This window comes from Peromyscus californicus, unplaced genomic scaffold (genome assembly GCF_007827085.1).
Source record: "Peromyscus californicus insignis strain IS unplaced genomic scaffold, ASM782708v3 Scaffold_20__1_contigs__length_68692818, whole genome shotgun sequence".
NCBI classification, from domain to species: Eukaryota; Metazoa; Chordata; class Mammalia; order Rodentia; family Cricetidae; genus Peromyscus; species Peromyscus californicus.
Window position 1 is genome coordinate 57,011,202 of NW_026294503.1, and position 23,618 is coordinate 57,034,819.

Here is a 23,618-nt window from a genome sequence, read left to right on the forward strand (position 1 = left end):
CCCACATCAATATCTCTGCAGTGAGGCAGATTAATTTTGGTAGCTTTCATATATATATATATATATATATATATATATATTTGCCAGTTCAGGTCCATTTAATGAGGAAAAATAGCATCACAACCAAGAATGATATGTAAAGCATAGTGCCTTAGTTTTATGCCTAATGAAACTAATATACTCTTGTATTTTTATTTACTCTGTTTTATTTATTTTTGTTTTCTATCTTTCTTTTTTTAAATGTGTTTAATAGGAGGGGAAACATATTAGTAACAGTAGTAGTATGAGAAAAATTATTGTCATTATTTTGTGTGTGTGTAAACAAGTTTAGCAAATGCACTAGAGTGATTCTTTTGTTTTCATAAACATAAGAACAGTAGAAATCTTTAATCCTTTCACTTCTTATAAATAACAAAAATATAGTCAGATTGAGATCTGCAGAAAAATTTATTGTGCACTGTGATTTCTGCTCACAACCTTTGTTTCTGCAAAACTAAATGTCCTCACCTGACCTGAGTTACTGCTTTATTGTAAGTCCACTGATAGAGTTACAGAGTTATGCTGCAGTTTCTTTATATTTACAAATATTAAATGAACTTGTGATCTTGCTGGGTGAGACATCATGGGTTCCCAATCTGTTTTCATCCTCCAATAGGAAAGCATCTATTTAAAATGTGAGCCATGTGAGAAGACTTTTGAACGTGCTCTACCACCAGGCCAGGGTCTTACGAGTTACAAGCATTGTACAGTTCATTGGATTGTACTGTTAGCACTTCAGAACCGTGTATTAATGATATAATTGTATTGTAATCTCAAAAATAAAAAGGAACTGTTAAAAAAAGGCATCTATACATTGAAAGTAGAACACTGAATGTCAGTCCTTGGTTTTATAGATTGACACATACAACCATGTTCAATCTTATTTTTTTAATCACAATGAACTTTTGATATAAATTGAAATTTTTATGTTTAACTTTGTGTTAAGATGACAATACACGATAAAGCACTAATTAAAAAATAACTTGTCAGCACATTTCGTATCAAAAGCCAATCTTTAGAAAATATATGATTTTCATATTCAGAATTTCTTGCTGGGTGGTGGTGGCACACGGCTTTAGTCCCAGCACTCGGGAGGGGAGGCAGAGGCAGGTGGATCTCTGAGTTTGAGGCCAGCCTGGGCTACAGAGTGAGTTCCACAAAAGGTGCAAAGCTACACAGAGAAACCGTGTCTCAAAAAAAAAAAAAAAAAAAACAAATTTTTATGTGCCAGTTTTTATGTTAGCAAATAAAGCCCAAAGAGATGTTTACTGGAAATTATTTAAGAATTAAAATCTAAAGGGAAAATTGGGAATATTATTAGGTTCTTTCATTGGAAAGAATAATCATGATATTATTGAGTTGATTTCCCAGCTGTTTTGGGGTCTATAAGCTGAAACATGCAGGCCCTTTTGCAAATAAAACAAATCACTCTTTATCCAAAATGCTGGCAAAGGGGTGATTTAAGACATCTTACTTTAAAACTATAAGTATTGTTTATTCACTATTAATGATTTATCACTTTTTAAGCATTAGTTCAAGTTTGTTTTGATAATTTATGGCTTAAAGAACACCAAGTTTTTTTCCCTGTTAAGTGCCTGGAGCCTGAAGCAAAACATGCCTGCTAATGTTTATCAAGATTTACTTCCCTGAGACCAAGCATTCTGTGGGAAGACTTCCTCCTCAAGCATGACTGAGCATAGAGTGCCAACTGCTCTGTTCTCTGATTCGATTTACACATATTACGTGTCAATTCCCTCTGTGGAAAATTGCTTCTACCCTGCTAAAGCTAAAAATAATAAGTCAACAATCAAGACAAAACAGCAACATTTTCTATTAACAGACATAGTTCTTACCTCTGTGGCTTTCTTATTTTGAGTTTAATAGCATGAGCAGAATAGACTCTCTCTGAAAAGAAAATGAGTCTTGAATTCCTTACTTGAAGCATGCTAGAAAGTATTTAATTTATCACAAAATAGAAGATGTTTAGTCTAATAGAGATATAGTCTGTTTTTTAACTCTTATAACTTAAAAGGTTTAAATTGGTTTTAATGAAAAGCATTACAAAGAAATGACTTGACAAATACACTTGTCCTAAGAGGAATATTTGATTCCATACATTTTATAACCATTTATTTAAGATTACTTTGAAATTATTCCCCCACAACCACTCTACTTGTATCTTGAGTAAAACAATATTTGACTTATTGATTTTAGAAAAAGAAGCTTTTCGTTTTTCCATAGCAAACAGAGTTCTAAATGTAGAATATTAGTTTGGGGGCTAAGAGCATTCACAGTTGTTTTAACAGCCTGGCCTGCAATATGTAGATATATTAACACATGAGCTATACTTCACCTCTTAACATCCTTGTGTGCCCAATTTCACCCTCGAGTATACAAGTGGTGACAGTTGAATAGCAAATTTGTATCTTGGGCTTCGTATTAATCTCTTCATGAGGAAAGGAGATCACGTAGCTTGATGGACAGAGGAGGAAAATATATTTTAGTTTCTATGCTGCTGAAGTACATATTTCATCAAGGAATTTATAAGGCTGACATGGAAGTTTTAAAATATGCTTCTTTGAGTCACAGCTCTTTGTCAGACTCTGATGCCCCCTGAGTGTTACCTTGCTAGGTACGTTTTGTGATGGGTGTGACTAGGTCCCTATTGTGAAGAGATTTAGTCATGGAAGCACTAACACTTCATCACCTTAGGGTGTCAGCAGATCTGGGGTGACAGCTCACATGAGCCAGTGCATTTGTGAGAGAAAGTACATGCTTCTTGTGGAGCACCGAACTTGGCCCACATTGCTGGGAGTGCAGGGACAGGCGTGTCTAGTTAGAAGCCAAGTCCATGTATTCAGCAAGAGGCAGTACCTGCCCTGGAGGGATTGCAAGGAGAGACAAAAGCCAAAAGGGTACTAGGCTGGGCACATAAAAGCAATGTGGCTTTTAAAAGAATGAGAAAACATGATTTCTGGGGCTAAAAGAGGAAACATGGAGGATTATTGAAATTTGATTATGGGGTCAAGTACAAACCAGCTGTATATGAGTTCTTCCATGCATATCTGTGTATGAGTTTTTCCAGGCACATCTGTGAGTTCTTCCAGGCGGAACTGTGTGTGAGTTCTTCTGTGTCCATTCATGACGGGAGAGGTGTGCTAGGCTGAGGATTAAGGAAGAGCACATAAAGGACAGTTCTCTGGTACAGAAACTACATGGTGTAGTCTCCACTAGACACAGAGACCCAAGGATGATGTGAGAGGATGGATATACACCTCTGCTAGTGTGGCTGAGCAGCTCCTCCTGCATCTGACTTTGCTCAGTGGATGAAGAATGCATAGTTTCTGTGGTAAATAAACGTCATTATCAGAAAAAAAATCTTAGCTTCTATTTACATTTTGTGATTTTACTTGTTTCAGCACCAAATGTGGCTCCCTCAGATGTAGGAGGTGGGGGTGGAAGCAACCGAGAGCTGACAATAACATGGGCGGTGAGTATCAACACACTTCATGGAGGGGATGTATTGTCTCTTTTTAATTGCAAACCCGCATTTTTCAAAATAAATTGAAAATGAAGAGGAATACTCAACCCAAGTAAAAAAATAAACACTTTTTTTTCCCCTATAAATGCACATCAGATTTCACGTCTTCCAGTGCTTAGGAAGCAGTTCCTGTGCCAAACACGACACTGGCTGCTCAGGGATGTGTTGCCCTAGAAAACATCCAATTATTTGATTGAACAGGGATTGTGAGCACAACTGCCCACTAACCTATTATAAGTCATGTAACCTTTTGCCTGGATATTTATACACTTAAGATTATGTTCACAAATGACATCAAATCCATTTCTAAACAGAACACTGGCTCTCACTCAAGCCTACTATAATCCATCTTAATCTGTTTTAGCAGTCACCCAAAGGGTTTGACACTAAGAGCCAAACATTTCATTCAGTTTTCATGACTCAAAGGAAAATTCTGTGTCTGATTCTAGATTCTCAAAGCAGGAGATACTGGGACAGGGGAAGGTATGACAGCCACAAATTGTCTGAGTTAGACTTCTGGCACCTTTGCAGACACTCTGCACAACCCACTCATTCTGTAGTTTTAGTATTCGACTGTTGAAGATAATAAATGGTCACAATAAGGCATCAACGATGGCAAGAAAATTGCTAGGCTTTATCTTTATTCCTCTCATGAATTAAACTGATTTATCCAAGAAACGGATGTATAGCGGAAGTGACTTAACTCTCCTATACAGCCATTTAAATCAGATCTTCTTCAAGTGAGATTTAGGAAAAAAAATTGTTAGTTTGAAAATGTGTGTGTGTGTGTGTGTGTGTGTGTGTGTGTGTGTGTGTGTGTGCGTGCGTGCACGCATGTGCGTGCATCTCTGTGTGTTTTAGAGTAAATATTATATCCCAAAGTGCAAACATTTATAAAAATTAGACCTTCAAAAGTGCAAATAGAAGATATTAGAACTACCTTTAACTCAGGGCTGTCTGGACCATCACAGACATCCTTGCAAATGACAATTGTCTTCCTGAGAAACCCTGAGTAAGTTCCAAGAAATGAAGCGTGGCTGAAGTGTTCAGTAAGCAGGTGCCCAAAGCCAGCCCCTTGCACATGGACGTGGGCCTGCTCTTCCTCCAAGGCACCTGCACTCCTACTCCTCCTAAAAATCACTTTCTGGTGATAACCGAGATATTCTAGAATCGGTATTCATATTATGGCCTTTAAATTCTGCAGTTCAGTCATTCATCCTGTATCTTTTCAGCCCAGCTCTAGGTTCTAAGGATGAAAAAGAAAGCAAATTCACCAACTCCTGGCTTTGTACAACTTATTTTTCAGGAGTTCAGTAGCAGTAGATAAAGAACTTAAATGTATAGAACTGACCACAACAACATGAAGGGAGAAAAAAAAAAAGAAAGCCAGGAAGTGGCTGCAGATTCTTAGAAGGCAGATTCCATGGGCTGAGAAAATACTGTATGGGAAGTAGTACTCCTCCCACAGTGAGGGAGGGAAGAATTAGTTGGGAGTAGATGGGATGAGGGTCAAGGGCACAGAGATGTTCAATGAGCAGCAAGGACACCACTCTAGGAATGGCATCATCTCGTGGATGAGGATACTTGGGTGCTCTGGCATCTTTACAACTGTCACTCATTGATGAAGTAAATATATTTTTGCCAAGAGCATGCTTCCCTGTGTGACTGTATTCTCATAAGACTCTTCCCTCTGAACTGTATCACAAAGCTATTTGTTATTTGATTTTTTATTTAGCCTTTGTCAAGAGAATACCATTATGGTAACAATTTTGGTTACATTGTGGCATTTAAGCCATTTGATGGAGAAGAATGGAAGAAAGTGACAGTGACTAACCCAGACACTGGTCGCTATGTCCACAAAGACGAAACCATGACCCCTTCCACTGCTTTTCAAGTAAAAGTAAAGGCATTCAACAACAAAGGAGATGGGCCCTACAGCCTCATCGCTGTCATCAACTCGGCACAAGACGGTAGGTGAATGAGAGACCTGGCTGGTGTCATGGAGGGCGAAAACTATAATTACTAGAAGGATTTAGTTTGTTTTCCTTTAGGCATTGTATGTGAAGATCTTCTTATATTACTGTGTGCTCGGTAAGCAAGTATTCTCCTAAGCCAATTTTAAGTGTTGGCCTTTCCATGTAAATAACAGAAATGCTGCTATAAATGTTTTAAGTCCTTTTCGTTCTTCTGATTCTGTCCTTGTAAATTAGGAAATTGCTCTTAAAACAGTTGGTTGATGAAATCCTGTCCTAGTCTCATGATTATAATGTTGAGTCCCGAATTCTCCATTCTTGAATAACTTTGTAGAGTCTATGTTTTTCTGTGTGCTTTGAAAAAATATTTTGTTATTTTATGTATGTGGTTATTTTGCCTACACATAGTAGGCTTCAGAACCCCTGGAAATGTAGTTACAGATGGTTATGAGCCATCAAGTATGAGTAGAACCTGGGTCTTCTGGAAGGCCAGTGAGTGCTCATGATTACTGAGCCATCTCTCCAGCGCATATCTATGTAGTTTCAAATTCCACTACTAGATAAGAAACCCTGAATTGGTTATCCAATACCAAGTGTTGAGTCCAAAAATCACACATATATACAAGTAACAACAACAGAAAAACTCAGTAGGTTATGTTTATATAGTTCAATAACAATTAAAGTTCAATAACAACAATTAGAAAAGTAGAAATCATGAATCTGAGAGAGAGCAAGGGGGTACATGTGAATGGTAGAGGGAAGAAGGAAAGAGAGAAATGATGTAATTTTTATATTAGTTAAAAAGTACCATATGTAGTATTTGTAAAATTGCCTCTCAGCTAGGTTTCTCTTGGCGCATGCAGGAGTAACACTAAAAAAAAAAAAAAAAAAAAAAAAAAAAAAGGAATTCAAAAACTGAAGTATTGTGCAGTTCTCTTTTTTCCTTTTAGAAAAAAGAATCCAGTGTTCTGGCCTGGTTGATTTACATGTTGTGTTGTTGTTTTGAAACAAGGTCTCATTTACTGTGCAACCCATGCTAGCCTTAAACTCTCAGAAATCCTCCTGCCTCAGCCTTTTGAAATCACAAGTATGTGCCAGCAGGCTGGCAACATATGACTTAAAAATAAATGTAGTACTGTCTCTTAGAAGTCAATGGTAATTCTTAACATATATTCCATATTAGTTTCCATATTTCTAAGAAATTTTATTGTATTGTAAATTATCTTATGTTTAAAACAAACATTATTTTACATACAAATATTACTTTAAAATACAGACATAAAAGGTAGTCAGCTGAGTAATTTATCTCAACTAAACTATGTATCTCCAGAGAATAAAAGTAAAAAATCATTTCAATTCAAAACCAGGCAACAAGCACTCCCAGTGGCATAGTTTATTCCCCTTATGAGTTGTCTTCTTGGTACTGAAAACAGGACTTCATCTCATGTGGGAGGCTGTTGGAGTCCAACTCCAACCTGTTGGAGGGTTCTTAGGGGGAGGAGAGAGGAATGAGGAAGTATTAGATAGAAAGCTAGAAAGAGACAATAAGAAAGTCACAGACACAGGATAACTTCGGGAGGGCCCTGGGTCAATACCCAGCTGCCTCAAGGTTTATTCCAAAGGGCTTTTTATATAATGCCAAAGGGCGAGGCAAAAGACCTTTCCCTTTCAATATCAAAGCACAATGTACAGCCAAGTGTAGACCCTTCAAAATACCCGGTAAACACACCCATGGCCAAATCATCCCATTATGCAGCCTTGCTGGGTAAAGCAAGCTCAGATTCTCTGACCCTGAGTAAGGTTTCACTAGAGAGCCTTTGTGGGTCCCCACAATATGACAGAGAAAATACAGGTTATAATTATTTCAATTATCTTTCCATCCTGTCTTGATTTTGTTCTACTGTTTCGTTTGATGCTAAAGTCGGTGTTTAGGCAAAGGCCATGCTTCTCATGTATTCAGTCATGGCTGTTTGTATTAGTCACATTTCTTTCTTGACTGTTTCACGAGTCTCATAAAATCTGCCTGTGCTGCAACTTGTGTAAGTTGTCAGTCTTTCTTCTGCTAAGATGTCAGTCATGGCACTACTTGTTTACTTTGACTGGGAGAGGTAGCTGCTCACACGTGGGACATTTCTTAACATTAAATAGGATTATGTCTTTTTAATGAAAGATAATAAAAATTGATGACCCCTGCTCCAAGGATTCCATGGTTCTTTGTGTAAATTTCACCAGGGATGTAAATTTTTTTGAGGGGGAGAAACCTCTGATACATATTTGACTGGATGCCCAGTTGGAAGATTAGGCATGGAAAAGCTCTCCAGAGCCCAAGAAATGGGGATGTCACAACTTGTTTCAAGGATCTTGAACTGTTTTATAATTTTAGCTTAAATATGAGAGGGAAATTTTATTAATAGTTCTCTTTACTGGTAATTTATATTAATAGCAATAAGAAAATTTTCATTAATGCCTCTCTATACTAAATACTAATTTCCCCATTTTTGGAAAGTAAAACTGTTGAATTATGTAATTAAATTTAATTTGTATCAAAAGGCTATATGGAAAGACCAGTTGGGAGTGTTTCTAAAAGTACAGTAACTATTATGGACATCCTGAGACTTCTGAAGTTTCTTGTTTTTTTAAAGTGTGTGTGTGTTTGTGTGTGTGTATGTGCATGGGCATGTGTGTGTACCTGTGTATGTGTGCACATGTGTAAACATCCTTGAATGTGAATATGCATGTGTTCTTATCACTACTGACCACAGTTAAAATAAAAACAATAGAAACAGATAAGTAGGAAGATTATTAAAACATTCATAAAATGTTATTCTATTTTATTTATATACAAAAGAACTTTACTTGAACTTTTGTGTAAACTTGAAAAACTTTATTTGAATTTTTTACATAAACTTCTGGCTGAAAAGTAACACTCCCACCCAATTTTAGCTCCCAGCGAAGCCCCCACAGAAGTAGGGGTGAAAGTCCTATCGTCTTCAGAGATATCTGTTCATTGGAAGCATGTTTTAGAGAAAATCGTGGAAAGCTATCAGGTGAGTTAAATTTGTTTTGATAAAGAAGTGTGTTTATTCATAAATATGTAAGGGTAAGTTTTTATAATAAGCTTAGTGTTTCAACGATGTCTGGTGTCCCAATGGTTAATTTGGTATTGAAAACTCTATTCTCTTCTGTTTAGCGGTCTGGATATCTATATGCAAGCTGTAATGGATAAGAGAGAGATTGCCTCAATCTGATCATTACATATAATATATATGTGTGCACTGAACATCATGGACCCAATAAACACATACAGATATTATCTCTCATTTAAACAATTGAGTAATAGCTAGGTGTGATGGTACATACCCTTAATCCCAGCACTCAGGAGGCAGAGGCAGGCAGATCTCTGAGCTGAGGCCAGCCTGGTCTACAAAGATAGTTCCAGGACATCCAGGGCTACACAGAGAAATCCTGTCTTGAAAAACAACAAACAAACAACAACAACCACAAAACAAATTGAATAACACAAAGGTTTCTACCTGGCTTGTCTAGGAGAGGCACAGAGACCTCTGTGTACTCAATGGTTAGGCTAAAATAAAAGCTTAGATAGTAATGCTCATCCTGTCTCCCTCACATTGGTCAAACCCAATGCTTCCATGTACTGGGGAAATAGTCTACCACTAAGTCATACCTGAACCTTACAAGTCACATTCTTGTAAGATACACAGTCTCATAAAATGCTGGCAACCCTCAAGATTTTAAACAGCATTTTGGTCATTCCTATCAGCATTTTAAAAGTAATATCTTCTTTCATTTACTAGTTCCCATTATTAATGCTACATTAAAAGACCATTATAAATATACTATGTAGATGTAACCAACCGTCTTATTAAATAAGAAACTCAGAACCAATTCAAAGAAGAAAGCCAAGAGATCAGAGCTAAGAACCTTACCCACCTGCTGCAGCTAGCCTCTTCAGCCAAGAGACCTCTCCGAAAGGGAGCTACTTCCTGTCTGTTTGTCTTTATATAGACTTTATGTTCTGCCTTCTCATTGGTTGTAAAACCAACCACATGACTGCCTCATCACTGTCTGTTGTACAGCCCTCCAGGTCTTCTATGGTATTGAGATTAAAGGCGTGTGTCTCCAATGCTGGCTGTATCCTTGAGCACACAGAGATCTACCTAGCTCTGCCTACCAAGTACTGGGATTAAAGGAGTGCACCACCAACGCCCAGCTTTTGCTATGGCTCTAATAGCTCTGACCCCCCTGGTAACTTTATTTATTAACATACAATTAAAATCACATTTCAGTACAAATAAAATACCACCATAATACTAAATATATGCCTCATAATATTCATGAAAGATATTTGCCTTTTTCTTGGTTAGTCAGAAAATGAGCATGCTCCATCCATTCTAATATTATTCCCAAACACAGGGACCAAGTGACCATACATAGGCTGAATCTTTCTAAGTAACTGTAGTGTGAACCCTCTGAAACCGTGAGCCAAGACCACTCATCCCTTGAGTTGTTATTATCATATATTTCACCAGCAAACTCAACCAAGAACAGTTCTATGAACATGGTAGACATTTCCATGTATTTCTTGAGTATTGTATTAGTTAACTTTCTCATGACATTGGCAAAATGCCAGACAAAGGCTACTTAAAGAAGGGAGGGTTCACTTTCAGTGATAGTTTAAGGATCCTGTCCATAATGGAAGGGAAGTCATGGAAGCATGAGCTGGTTACAGTTCATCACACGACCTGGTGGTAGCTTCTACTATCAAGAAGCACCTTGGTACACTTTCTCGTTTGTGTTCAGTCTGAGACCCCAGTCCATGGACTCATACTATCCATGTTTATTTTTGTTTTTATTTACTTCTTTTACATCCCATCCACAGTTTCCTCAACCTCCACTCCTCCTAGATCTCCCTCCCTTTTCTCTCATATCTACTCCCCCTCTGTTTCCTCTTCAGAAAAGAGCAGGTCTCCAAAAGACAATAGCCAGACTGGACAAAGCAAGATAAAATAAGACAAGGTGAAAACCCTCAAATAGGGGCTGGACAGAGCAACCTAATAGGAGGAAAAGAATCTCAAGAGCAGGCAAAATGGTCAGAGATACACCCACTCCCACTGCTAGGAGTCTCATAAGAACATCAAGATAACAGCCATAACATACACAGATGAACTGGTTGCACTCCATGCAGACCCCATGTTTGTCATTTCAGTCTCTGTGAGCCCATGTGATCACTGACTAGTTGATTCTTTAGGCCATGTTCTGGTGTCCTCCATCCCCTCTGACCCCTACAGTCTTTCCTTCCCCTCTTCCATGGGTTTTTCTGATCTCCTAAAGGAGGGACCCAATAGAGCCCTTCAATTTAGACTCTTTCTTCACATAATGTGTGGCTGTGAGTTTGTACTCATCTGCTCCCATCTTCTTATGGAGGTAATCTTTCTGATAATGACAGGACAAGGCACTGATCTGTGTGTATGGCAGAATATCATTAGGAATTGTTACACTGATTTTTTTTCCCAATCGTGTTTGATTCTACCCTACATCTCTAGGCTATCCAGTCTCAGGTTCCTGGTCATCCAGGCAGTGTAGGGTTACTGCCTCCCTCTTGTGGCATGGGCCTCAAATTAAACCAAACATTTGTTGGCCACTCCCACATGCCCTGTGCCATTGCCCAGCAAATCCTGCAGGCAGAACAAACCATAGGTGGATGGTTTTGTGGCTGGGTTGGTGTCTAGGTTTCTCCTTCTGTAACCTGCAGAGTACCTTCTACAGCCAAAAAGACTGATGCTAGGCCAGAAGGTTGTCCTTTGAAACTTGACAGTGAGGCCCCACTGCCAAGGATAACTTCCATTCAGTTCTTTGAATGCAGAGAGGTTGAGCTGATGTGGGTTTGGAGCCTTCACCTATATATTCTAGTATTACCCACACTTAAGATGGGTCTTCCTACCTCTTAACCCAAAGAAGAAAATTCTTTATAGATATACATGGAGATTTATTTCCATTGTGATTCTAATTCCTGTTGCATTAACAGTCACTAACAATCATCACAAGTTCTGATAGTAATAATAAGGTTCTGTTTAATGAAGTGATTACATATTGGTTCTCTGGAGGCCAGAGTCCTGAGATCTGGCCACAAAAGGAACCAAAGCCTTTAAGCAGAAAGACACAGACTAACAAGAAGGGATTGTTGCACCACAGGTCATGATTTGGGTAGATCTCTGAGTGTTTTTGCAAGGGCTCAGATTAAGGAGGCTGGAAATGACAAGAGCAGACTAACAGTAGCCAGTATTTACAAATTAGCAACTCTGAATCACATTAAGCAGGTGGGAAAGCAGTATCAAGGAAAGACTCACCAGATGCTGTAAATCTCTGTCATTAAGCCTTGTGCCTTTGGGAGAGCACATTGGTATTTAATGATTGAAACAAAAATTAAGTTTGGACTACAAGGGCATTTTTTTCATCCTTTGTATCATTTATCTCTATCCAATAAAACATAAAAGTATATAATCTATCTCATTGAGTCAATGGATAAAATGTGCTTTTTACTCTATTAAGAAATGCTTGTTAAGGGCTAGAGAGATGGCTCAATGGTTAAGAGCAGTGGCTGCTCTTCTAGGAGGACCTGGTATCCTTTCCCAGCACCTGCATGTTGGCTCAAAATGATTTGTAACTCCAGTTCCAGAGGATCTGATGCCCTCTGCTGGCCTCTGTTGGTACAAGGCATGAATATGGTCCAAATACACATATGAGGGCAAAGCACCCCCTATACATAAAATAAAAATGTAAAAAAGAACATGCTATCAAATTATATAGTAACTTTGTCATATATTTCAACCAACATGGTAAAAAAAGATGTGGAAAGCTATATAGTGATGTCAGTCATTCATACAACAATCAGAATATAGGCTTTCTGATTCAGAATGTATCTCAAGTAAGTATTCACAAAGGGCAAAAAGTGATCTTTGGCAAATAGGTTTTTTTTTCCAGAAGATAATTTGAAGAGCAGAGCCTGTGCCCTGACATAGCTTAGTCTCCCAGAATTCTGGCTCTTTGGAGCATGACATTATACAAAGTTATGAACTCTGGTGCAAAGCAGACATGGCTCCATATACCATCTCTGTCCCTCAGCAAACTTGGGGAGAATTTCCACAAACGTTCTCGGTTTCTTCATGTCTAAAGTTGAGGAAGTCACACTTGCCTCATCAGATCATGGAAAGGAACTTAACCCACATGTGGGCTTTTCCCTGCTCTGTGTCACAGGCCTTTAGAAGTGACTGTGACAATGGTGATGGTGATGATGATGAGGAGGAGGAGGAAGAGGAAGAGGAGTAAGAAAGGAGGAGGAGGACTAGGATATTCATAGATCCAAGGATGAAAGCAGATGTTGAGTCTCTATTGAACACATAATAAAGTTCATCTACTGAATTCTCACACCACATGTCTGACTGATAATTTACATAGTCAGGTTTTAATCTGGACTTTGTCCTGAGAACAAACAATTTACAATGCTTGAAGTAAATCTTAGAATTAATCTTTCTATTCATTCTTAAAAAGTTTCTCATTCAGAACCTTGACTATCAATCAGACAAAAATAAAGGCTTAAAAGAGAAAAGGAACTAGCACTTACTTCCCCTGTAAGAAAATATTCCTGTGAATATATGGGATGAGGTACACTGACTATGATAGGATTATTGTTTTGATTTTAAAATATGTGAGAAGCCAATGCCATTTCATGACATAGATGGTCATGAAAAACAGCCCTTTCCCTTTCCTAAACTACATGATAAGTCTGAGTTATAACAAAAGCACCATATTAAAAATATGAAACAAAATACAGTGGTATGTGGTGGTATTGTGTTCCCCAAAATATTGTGCACCCTAATAAACTTATCTGGGGTCAGAGAACAGAACAGCCACTAGATACAGAGGCTAGAACATGGTGGCACTCACGCCTTTAATCCTAGCATTCCAGAGGCAGAAATCCATCTGGATCTCTGTGAGTTTAAAGCCACATTGGAAACAGCCAGGCATGGCTGTTTAATCCCAGGAAGTGATGTCAGAAAGCAGAAAGGTATTTAAGGAGTGAGGATGAGGAACTAGAAGCTTTTGCCTGGTTAAGCTTTTAGGCTTTTGAGTAGCAGTTCAGCTGAGATCCATTTGAATGAGGACTCAGAGGCTTCCAGTCTGAGGAAACAGGATCAGCTGAGGAACTGGCGAGGTGAGGAAGCTGTGGCTTGTTCTGCTTCTCTGATCTTCCAGCATTCACCCCAATACCTGACTTCAGGTTTGTTCTTATTAATAAGACCTTTTAAGATTCGTGCTACAGTGGCAAGAAAATCCTACATCTTGCATGATTAGGCCCAATTCAAGATTAACTTCTTGATACATCAAATAAGCACTACAGGTAGTTGAATCTAAAAATTAATCTCTCTCTGTGTCTCTGTCTCTGTCTCTCCCTCTGTGTGTGTGTGTGTGTGTGTCTGTCTGTCTGTCTGTCTGTCTGATTTTAAAATGTATCTTGGAAAGTTTAAAACTCATTCCCACTCTTCTTGATGAAAGAGTTCCCCACTTCCAGTCTTAACCTACAGTTTTCCTATGATGTGAAGTTATTCTTATCTGTGGTGTTTTGACAACATTGAGCTCCTACTCAGGAGTTCACAAAAGACTTAGTCTGTTCACTCAATGGAAGAACATTTGCTAAAATCATGTAATGAAAATAAGCCAAATAGGCTGTGATTGCAAGATGCTTGTGAGCAGAGTTACTGTGAATACAGTCATCACAGGGGATTTGTCATGCAGAGGCCATAGGAAGTTACAGGGGAAACTTAGCTGAGTGTGTAGCAGTCTTCAGAGAGGGCTCCATTGTCTTCTTTTGGAGAAGGCATCTGTCTTAGTCAGCATCTCTAACACAGAGAAATGGGGAAAAGTGAGTCTTTTATTATTTTTTTAACTTATTTTAACGTTGCTCTAGGGAATGGTTGGGAAGAAATGACTAAGTAATCATTAGATACAGTAGCTGTTAATGGCAGCTACTTTGACCAGCCAACAGTCCGCCCTAGAGACTTTTAAACTTGGTATCTGCGATTCAGAGTGGCTCTGGTTTGGAGAGAAGGTCAATCCATCCTCCCCTCATCATGCCACTGCCAGCACCTACTGAGTGAGTTTCACACTGGACAGGCTGAATGTAGAGGCATTGCTGTTGGCAGAGGCAGAAAGACAAGCTGTCTTATATTCACTAGAAACTGTCTGCAGCCTGTTCAGCATAGGTTGATGTCTGCACCAAAGACCGGAATAAAAAATATCAAGATTTCTTTATTTTCATCTTCTGTGTATGAGGGTTTTGCCCGCATGTATGTATGTGCACCGCTTGTGGGAAGTGCCCACTGAGTCAGAACAGGGTACCATATCATTCTGAAAATGAAGTTACAGGCTATTATAAACCACCATGTGGATGTTGGGAGCTGAACTCAGGTCCTCTGCAAGTGCAACCAGTGATCTTAATCCCTGGCCTATCTCTCTAGCCCAGTGAAAAGGGATTTTTGAAGAACTCCCAATAGGTTTACCAACAGAGATTTTAATGATTGGCATTGTTAACTGTCATAGAATGGTCTATTGCTTGTGTTAGTCTGGCATCTGGATAATTTACAGTTGTATCTTTTGCTGAGACTGAGGTTTTCTGTTTGTCTGTTACATTTTTATTTAAAGTATCATACTCAGTCTTGCCTAGAGTATTAAATCTTTATTAGAGGACTAGTCACAAGAAATAGGGTATGTCTTGCATAAACCTCCTGATTTTAGGAAAAAATTAATTCAGAAATATGATATGAAACAAACAGATAGCAAATTGTAAAATAGGTCAAAGTTTTTAAAAGATCTAAAATGCTGAGCACATCATAACCAGGAGCATCTCTTGCCATGGCCTGATGCTCTCCGGGAAAATGAGGTCAAAGGATTATGGGAAGCAACAGACTCAGAACAAAAGAGCTATTGTTAGGGCACATAAACACATTCTAAGTATCCTATTCCTTAGTACACCTAAGGCCTAGAATCTTCTCTGAGATTATTCTCTTAGTTTTCAGATACTTTTAGGAAGAATACATTTTTAGAACCAAATTCAACACTTAAATCTCTATTATACTAATAATTATATATATATTAATGTTTTGAATCATCTTTTTATTTAATTTTAAGCAAGAATTATGAAGACCAAGAGCACATTTGCTTGGTTCTCCATGACACCCTTAGCATCTAGCACAGTGCCTAGAAGACAGTGGGCATCTAATAAATACTTGTTCTAGGGTCCTAGAATAGTATATATCTGCCCTCACAGAGTTGACCATCTTGGAAAAGTGCAGAGCAAAGAGTGGTGCAATTATTAATTATTTAATAGGCACTATTATAAGCTAACAGTAGACAAGGGTCCTTTGGATACTTTTAAAAACAAATAGAGAAACAGGTCGATGCCACAACATTAAAACTAGAGAGAAGCAAATGTAAGGTATGTTGTTCTAGAATATACAGGTGAATTTATGGTGTTGGGGAGATAGCTTAACTAGTAAAGTGTTTGCCTGTCAAACATGAGGGTCTGAGTTTTATCCTCAGGACCAGTGTGACAAAAATAGGCAGGTGTAGTGGTGTGTGCTTATTATCCCAGAGCTAGGAAAACAGAGATAACTGAATCCAGGAAGCTCGGGGGCTAGCTCACTTAGCCTACTTGGCAAGCTCTAAGCCAGTAAAGTGTGTGTGTGTGTGTGTGTGTGTAGAACTCATAAAGAAACCTGAGTTTATCTTCACATATCCACACATGTGTGCACATGCACTCCCACACAAAAATGCACCTGCATACATAGACACATGCAAAAGCAAATGTATTATTTATTAATAAAGTGAGACTCTCTTATTTATTGTGTACTTCCTCTGCTGCTGGAGATAGTAGGTTCCAACTGATTCGTGTCTCTTCTCTGGTGAACTTCCTGGTGAGGAACCCGAAGTGTTACATTTGCTCCCATCGACACTTCAGGCTGTGTCCCTTACACTGAATCATTTTCTCATGGATCAGTTTAATGTTTAACACACATTAGCAGGCTGAAAGATCAAGAAGCCCAAGTCTATCCTCTATTTGGAAATGAATTCTAACTTCACAATTAACAACTAATTCAGATGAAAATGTTAATGTCATATTTTTAAAAAAATGTTTATTATATTCTTTGACAGTTTTGAATTTTGGGCATTTTCACTCCCATTACGCTCTCTTATACCCACCCCTGGTACTTTGACATATTTTCTTTTGGCCCACTCCACTGGATTTAATTAAGTTTGTTAATAGGAGTCTGAGTGGTGGTAGGGTGGGTGTTTACTAGAACATAAGAACCTTACTGGTTGGTATATCAATGAGGAAAATGAATTTCCTCCCATACCAAATAACTGCCCTTAGACTGTCAGTGAGATATGAGGACTCCTGACTCTTGCCCATGGGATAATGCCACATTTTGTGTTCATATACCTACTTCTGCTCACTTTAGGACTCTTTTAAAACATAAGTCATGAGTAAACATATTTAAAGAGAGGCTAACTATGCAAGGAAGCTATCTGTGTTTATTTGTGAAATGTTGGTTTCATAGGAACAAAGCCATACAGGTTACATTTTAAAACAAAGACACTGGGGGCTCCTTTAAATGATCTTTTTGATCCCAAGTTACAAGATCATCACTTCTGTTGGTTCTAAATGTTTATTAAAAACTGTAACTCTATAGGTCTTTAGAGAGTTGGATAAACAAAAGAATGCATCTTTTTAGGATATAACATCAAAGAGTTCGAGGCCAGCCTGGGCTACCAAGTGAGTTCCAGGAAAGGCGCAAAGCTACACAGAGAAACCCTGTCTCGAAAAACCAAAAAAAAAAAAAAAATTATAGTTATGTCCTTTTATCTGACATTCCAAATGTCACATGGAATTTTGAGTAAAAAATGTGTTATTCCTCATTTTATCACATGAATTTTATAGAAATCTTTATATTGTTTTATTCTGTGTCTTAGTTAGGGTTACTGTTGCTGTGATGAAACAGCAACTAAAAACATGACTAAAAGCAAGTTGGGGAATGAAAGGATTTATTGCGTCTTTGATTCTGCATCACAGTTCATGATTGAAGACACTCAAGGAGGGAACTCAAACAGGGCAGGAACCTGGAGGCAGGAGCTGATGCAGAGGCCGTGAATGAGAGAGCAGACTGGCTGACTTCCCATGGCTTGCTCAGCCTGCTTTCCTATAGAACCCAGGACTACCAACACAGGGGCGGCACCACCCACAGTGGGCTGGGCTCTCCTACATTAGTCACTAATTAAGAAAATGCCCTATAGGCTTGCCTATATCCTGATCTTATGGAGGCATTTTTGAATTTGTTGTTCATTCCTCTCAGATGACTCTAACTTGTGTCAAGTTAATATAAATTATTCAGCATGGTCTATAAACTCCTCTTTGAAGTGAATGTAAGCACTACTATGAAATAATGTTTTAAGACGTTGTTAATCAATACATATAAATGTCAAGACTCAGGAACCTTAAAGTCCTTGGTTTTAATGGCTGTATGCCAGGATGCATTCTACCCTTCTATGTTTGTTTAGAAGGTATTTTATGTGGATGATCCTAATGAAGTGTCTGGAATTTTTCAGAATGTAAATACTCATTGTATTTCTCCTCTGTTTAACAAGAAAAATGCCTTGTGCATTGTCTAGTTCAAAGTCCCACATTGATCATGGCCTGAGTTTTATCCTCAGAACCAGTGTGACAAAAACTGTCAGGTGTAGATGGCCGTGTACAACTGGAGTCTTCCCAAGAGGCTCTTGCCCTATCCAGAAGTCTAAAACACACCTGTCAGCAGAAATCAGCCTGTGGTGCATTTTCACTCGTTCTGTTTTGAGATGATAGAAATGCCAGTGATTCCATCAAAACCATTCAAAAATATGATAGTGACATCATCAAAATGATCATTAGAAGGAAAGTAAAATAACACAGAAGAAGCCAATAAACAATGAGCAATTATCCAGGATTTGGAAACCCACACATCTGACATGTAAAGCTTACAATGTACCAAGTGTGCGGTGATACTTTACTTGTGCTGAAATGTGAGTTAATAAATAAAGTTTGCCTGGAGATCAGAGGAAATAGCAAGCCATTTTAAGTAAACAAAGAAGTCAGGCAGCAGTAGCACATGCCCTTAATCCTATCACTTAGCAGGCAGGATCTCTGTGTGTTCAAGGCCACTCTAGGGAAGAGAGCCAAGCATGATGACACATGCCTTTAATCCCAGTAACAACCATAGAGACCTTGAGGTCTGTACAGACAGACAGAAAGTGACAGAGCTGTGTAGGAAGAGGAATGAGGTAGCTGAGCTAAGAGAGCCAATGAGATGGCAGAACAGCAAGGTAATAAAGGCATGGGTAGACAGGAAGTAACTCGCATTTGGAAGCAGCTGAGTTGGTGAGGTAAGTTTAGCTATGGCTTTGCTATTTCCCTGATCTTTCTCTAAGGCTTTCACCCCTATATTTGGCTCCATGTTTTTTATTTAATAAGACCATTTAGAAATTCGTCCACACAAGTGGGCTTGGCTCACTGTATTCCAATGTATAACGGTCACACATGTGCTAACGTAAGTGAGAAACTTAATATATTACATTAGGTGATTTTTATCAGGGCATTTTGGCTGGTTTTAAAAATAAATTCCCATTGCTGTAAGCAGAGTATCTAAATATGTAAAATTTGAATATGTACATAAAATTAATTTTTATTCAGGTTTTAGATATATTTATTGATTTAATACCTACCTGTCTTTAAGAATCAAATTCAAATTTATAACTTGTATTAAGCTTTGAGACAAAGAAGGCTGTAGTTAACAAAAGTAATAGTTTCTAATGATAACATAGAAAATGTTTTTTTTTTTAAATATCTTAATTGGAGGTAACTTGTATAACTCACCAAATAATTAGGTATTTTCCAGAGTCTGGAACTGTGAGTTCAATGGGCCAACAAGATGGAATGAGAGAAATTGCTTCTACAAGCTGTCCTCGGACTTCCACATGTAGTCCATAGCTACAATCATGTATGCACACATGCACACACTCAGACACACACACACACACAATAAAATAATCATAAATGATTATAAGGTGTATTGATTTGATATTTTAAGGGAGTGAAAGTAAATGGCTAGCATACATATATATATGCATACATAGTCTTTCCTCCCTACTTACATCTGAAAGGATTTTGTTAGAAGAAAGTTATTAGCCAGTGCACTCTAGGCCACACAATGACAAATATACCTTTGTCAAGCTAGGTATATTTCTGCCAAACTATCAAAAGCTCATAATGAATCGAAACCATGTAAGCAGACATAAAACAAGACATTAAGATTGAAGTTATTGTCACAAATATTCGCAGAGACGATCACTTTCGTATTTTGAAAGCAGAACTACCCGCCTTCCTGCCTCCTCTATCTCTCTCATGGACACAAGGCAACTACAGTCAGTGGAGTGTGGATTTTACTTAATTGCACTAGTTAGATCTCACAGTGCAAAGGCCAACAAGAGGGTAAATGTAAATGTGCTGGTATGTGTCACTGACACTGTGGTGACACCATACTAGTGAAACAAAACCCACAGCAGTAAACTTTTCACACCAAGAGGCGAATTGCAGCCAAGCGTCACTTCCCTTGGATATTTGCAGATTCGGTACTGGGCTGCGCATGACAAAGAAGCAGCTGCACATCGAGTCCAAGTCACAAGCCAGGAGTATTCGGCTAGGCTAGAGAACCTTCTGCCTGACACCCAGTACTTCATCGAGGTGGGAGCCTGCAACAGTGCCGGGTGTGGCCCTTCAAGCGACGTGATCGAGGCCTTCACCAGAAAAGCCCGTGAGTATCATAACCTGATTTTAGAAACATCCAAAGCTACCACTTGATTAAATTGAGATCATGATTGTAGGCACGTATGTAAAGAATGTTCTATCTAGCTCCTCATAGACTTTTGGTTTTCAGTGCCACATCCTCTATAGTGCTGCAGAATGTCTTTCAGCATTCCTAGCTGTTGTCGATAAGGGAGACCTGAGAAGCAAGCTCTTACACATTTTTTATTCTACTTCCCAGTACCCTTAGAAGGACCCTCCTTCAAACTGCAGACCATTAGAAAATCAATTCGTCTACCTTCTAAGTTGGTTAATTTAAATTTGTTTTCATACAGATGCATCAGTAGCATGATAAAAATCACAATTGTGCTCATTTTCCTATACTTCATTCCTAGATCATCACTGTATAACATAGATACAAACTAAATTCTCTGGTGATGCAACTGCTCTCTGGTCTCTTCGTTCACATGACAAGTTTGTCTGTTCTGCTCAGACCTGGGCATTCTTATCTCTACAGCTTCACTTTGACATGTTTCTTCTGGAACCCAGTTGACTATGTAGACACAGGAACACTTGTCGGCAGGACTCTAGAGGCATTCACAAGTATCTCTAAGAATGCTCACCGTTAGGGTTTGCAATGTTACGAGAATCACTAAGGAACGTATCTCCTAGTACACTGACAGAGGTAGACAGTGTCAGACGTGGTTGTGAGTTCTACTTGGAACTGCACTAAACCCATGACAGCAGACAATTAGCTTTCCTCTTAAAATCTTGCTCTTCTTTATTTTGCAAATGGAGCACCATTTTTTTCTTCTTCATCCTATTCTCTTATTACAAATATGTATTATGTCCAGAATAGGTTTACATAGAAGAGATGTGAAGGAGACCACACCAAACCTTACAACTCAAGCTAAAACCCTGTTAAATAAATATGGTTACATCCACAAGACAATAGGATAAGTGAACTGATAAAACTGAAAGTGACTTGTGTGGCAGTCAAATTTGGAGGAGTAGCTGGAAGGACTTTGAAACAATGCCCTGAAAGTGATGAAAAATAAGAGGGACCCATTTTGTGACAAGCTGGGAGAAGACTGTTTTGGATAGAAAAAAAATAAGCAGAATTTAAAATATTTAATTTTGGAAATACCATTAGGACCAAAACATGACTCTGAGGTAAAGAGGGGAGAGTGTGTTGAACTTTCAAAATGTGAAGTATTTTGTAGGTCCTCATTAAAAGTTGGGGTACTTTCTGAGTGTGATAATAACCAGTTTTTTTTAAGTCAGAAAGATACCCAGTTATGATATTTGAAAACATTGTTCTGACTTCCATACAAGCGTTGTCACAATTAGAGTAAAAGCAGAAAAGCCAGTCCAGATTTGAGAAGAGAACCATTGGCAGCTCGTATGAAGAGGTAGTGTAGAGAGATGTGGAAATTATTCCTCATGTGGAGTTGGCTGAACATATTGGTAACTTGGGTGTTGGCAATAAATAGAAGAAAAGAACAAATACCAGATTTTTGCTTGAGAAACTAGAAGCATGCTTGTGCAGTTTTCAAATGATAGGAAATACTCATAAAAGGCAGACTTGACATTACACAGCAACCAGTAATTCACCCTTATTATATTATATTTGGACATCAGACATTCAATATAGACAATAAGTTCAACACATATTCAGAGGACAACAGATAGATTAGGGCTATAGACTGACTTGGAGTTTTTAAATGTTTGTGAAAGATTCACAGATAGAGTAGGGATGTGTATGCAGAATCAAATCTGAAGCCCTTTCAACACCTGTATATTGATCAGAAAGCGCAGAGTTAATTCTCAATGATCAACCAGAGAGAAAACAGCAACAAAGAGTCGGGGGGGGTCCTGATAAGACACAAGGGATTCGAGGAAAGAGCAAGAGATCTAGAAAACCATCCTCTCTGAAAAGTCAGAAGCAGCTGTAAGACACACCATTAGATTTGGTCAAGATTGGTGACCTTGACGGCAACAGTCTGAAGAGACCAGAAGAGAAAGAAATCAGGTGAGAAGAGAATAAAGACAATTTTACTCCTTGTCTCACAAACACCTGGGTGAGTTAGGTGAGCTCTTGAATGCACAGTGCCATGCTGTGCATGGTGCCTGGCGTATGAATTAATCCTCGGATGGGTGGCTCTTGCTGACAGCATCATTCTCCTCAGCACCACAGACCCACATGGGATATAGTTTGCAGAACCAAGGTTCAGTCTGGTGACCCACTCATTACCTGTTCCTTCTTCCCACAGCTCCCAGCCAACCACCAAGGATCCTCAGTTCTGTGAGGTCTGGCTCCCACTATATAATCACGTGGGATCATGTTGTTGCCCTCTCAAATGAATCTACGGTGACAGGATACAAGGTAAGTAAGAAGTGCCTAGCCTAGTCTCCATGTTAGCTTTATTCCTGCTGACACTGATATGTGTGGCTTCAGCTATCAGGAAAATCCTTTTGGCTTTCTCATTCTAATCACGCAGCAGAGTCAGAAGACAGAGTCTCATGACAAATCTTTAGATAAGAAAACATCTTTAAAAATGTGTCTAAGAAAGGGCTGAGGAATGACCTTTCAGGCACAGCTCTAAAGAGCTCATTATCACCCAGTAGCACTTTTTCTGGATTTGAATTCAAATGTCATTAATGTTTCTGTCAAAGCTTCCTTGAAAATTCTCACTTGTTTTTGGCTGTATTTCACGTACGCTGTTCAATGCTGTTTAGTCCCAAAGGCGTCAGTTGAGGTGAGACCTCTGCTTTGTCTACTCTATTGTACTCACTTGAATAGAAATATTTGGGTTAGAGCATCTCAGATTGATTGGTGGAAAAGTCCGGCAGAGCCTCATGAGGAAAAGGGAATGAGGACGTGGGTAGAATGTCCTCTAGGAATTTGGTGCTCCATTTAAGCCAGGTGTATTGAGACATGGACATGACTTTCCTGTAGAGGAAGGATTTGTCCCGCCTTCACCCAATACTGTTCCGACAGATAAAGAGGAATGTTATGGCACTTGGTATCACCTATGCCAAGATGGTGAAACAACGTGAGGTGATTTCCTCTAATGTCAGTATATTAGTCTCAGTTTACAAATTATTTAATAAAATTAACTACTAAAAAAAAAAGAAAACATCTTTAGTAGAT

The 23,618-nt window shown here is 38.6% G+C and overlaps 1 protein-coding gene across 3 annotated transcripts in view; it reads left to right on the plus strand.

Annotated features, from left to right (window-relative positions):
- The window catches only part of Cntn1 (contactin 1), a 305,783-nt gene that overhangs the window by 248,324 nt on the left and 33,841 nt on the right, over window positions 1-23,618 (plus strand). For all 3 annotated transcript variants that reach the window (XM_052748698.1, XM_052748696.1, XM_052748697.1), the window contains 5 exons: window positions 3,459-3,529; window positions 5,316-5,550; window positions 8,497-8,600; window positions 20,288-20,474; window positions 22,738-22,850. In XM_052748698.1, the coding sequence (XP_052604658.1) occupies window positions 3,459-3,529; window positions 5,316-5,550; window positions 8,497-8,600; window positions 20,288-20,474; window positions 22,738-22,850 (710 nt within the window). The remainder of the gene's footprint in view (window positions 1-3,458; window positions 3,530-5,315; window positions 5,551-8,496; window positions 8,601-20,287; window positions 20,475-22,737; window positions 22,851-23,618) is intronic.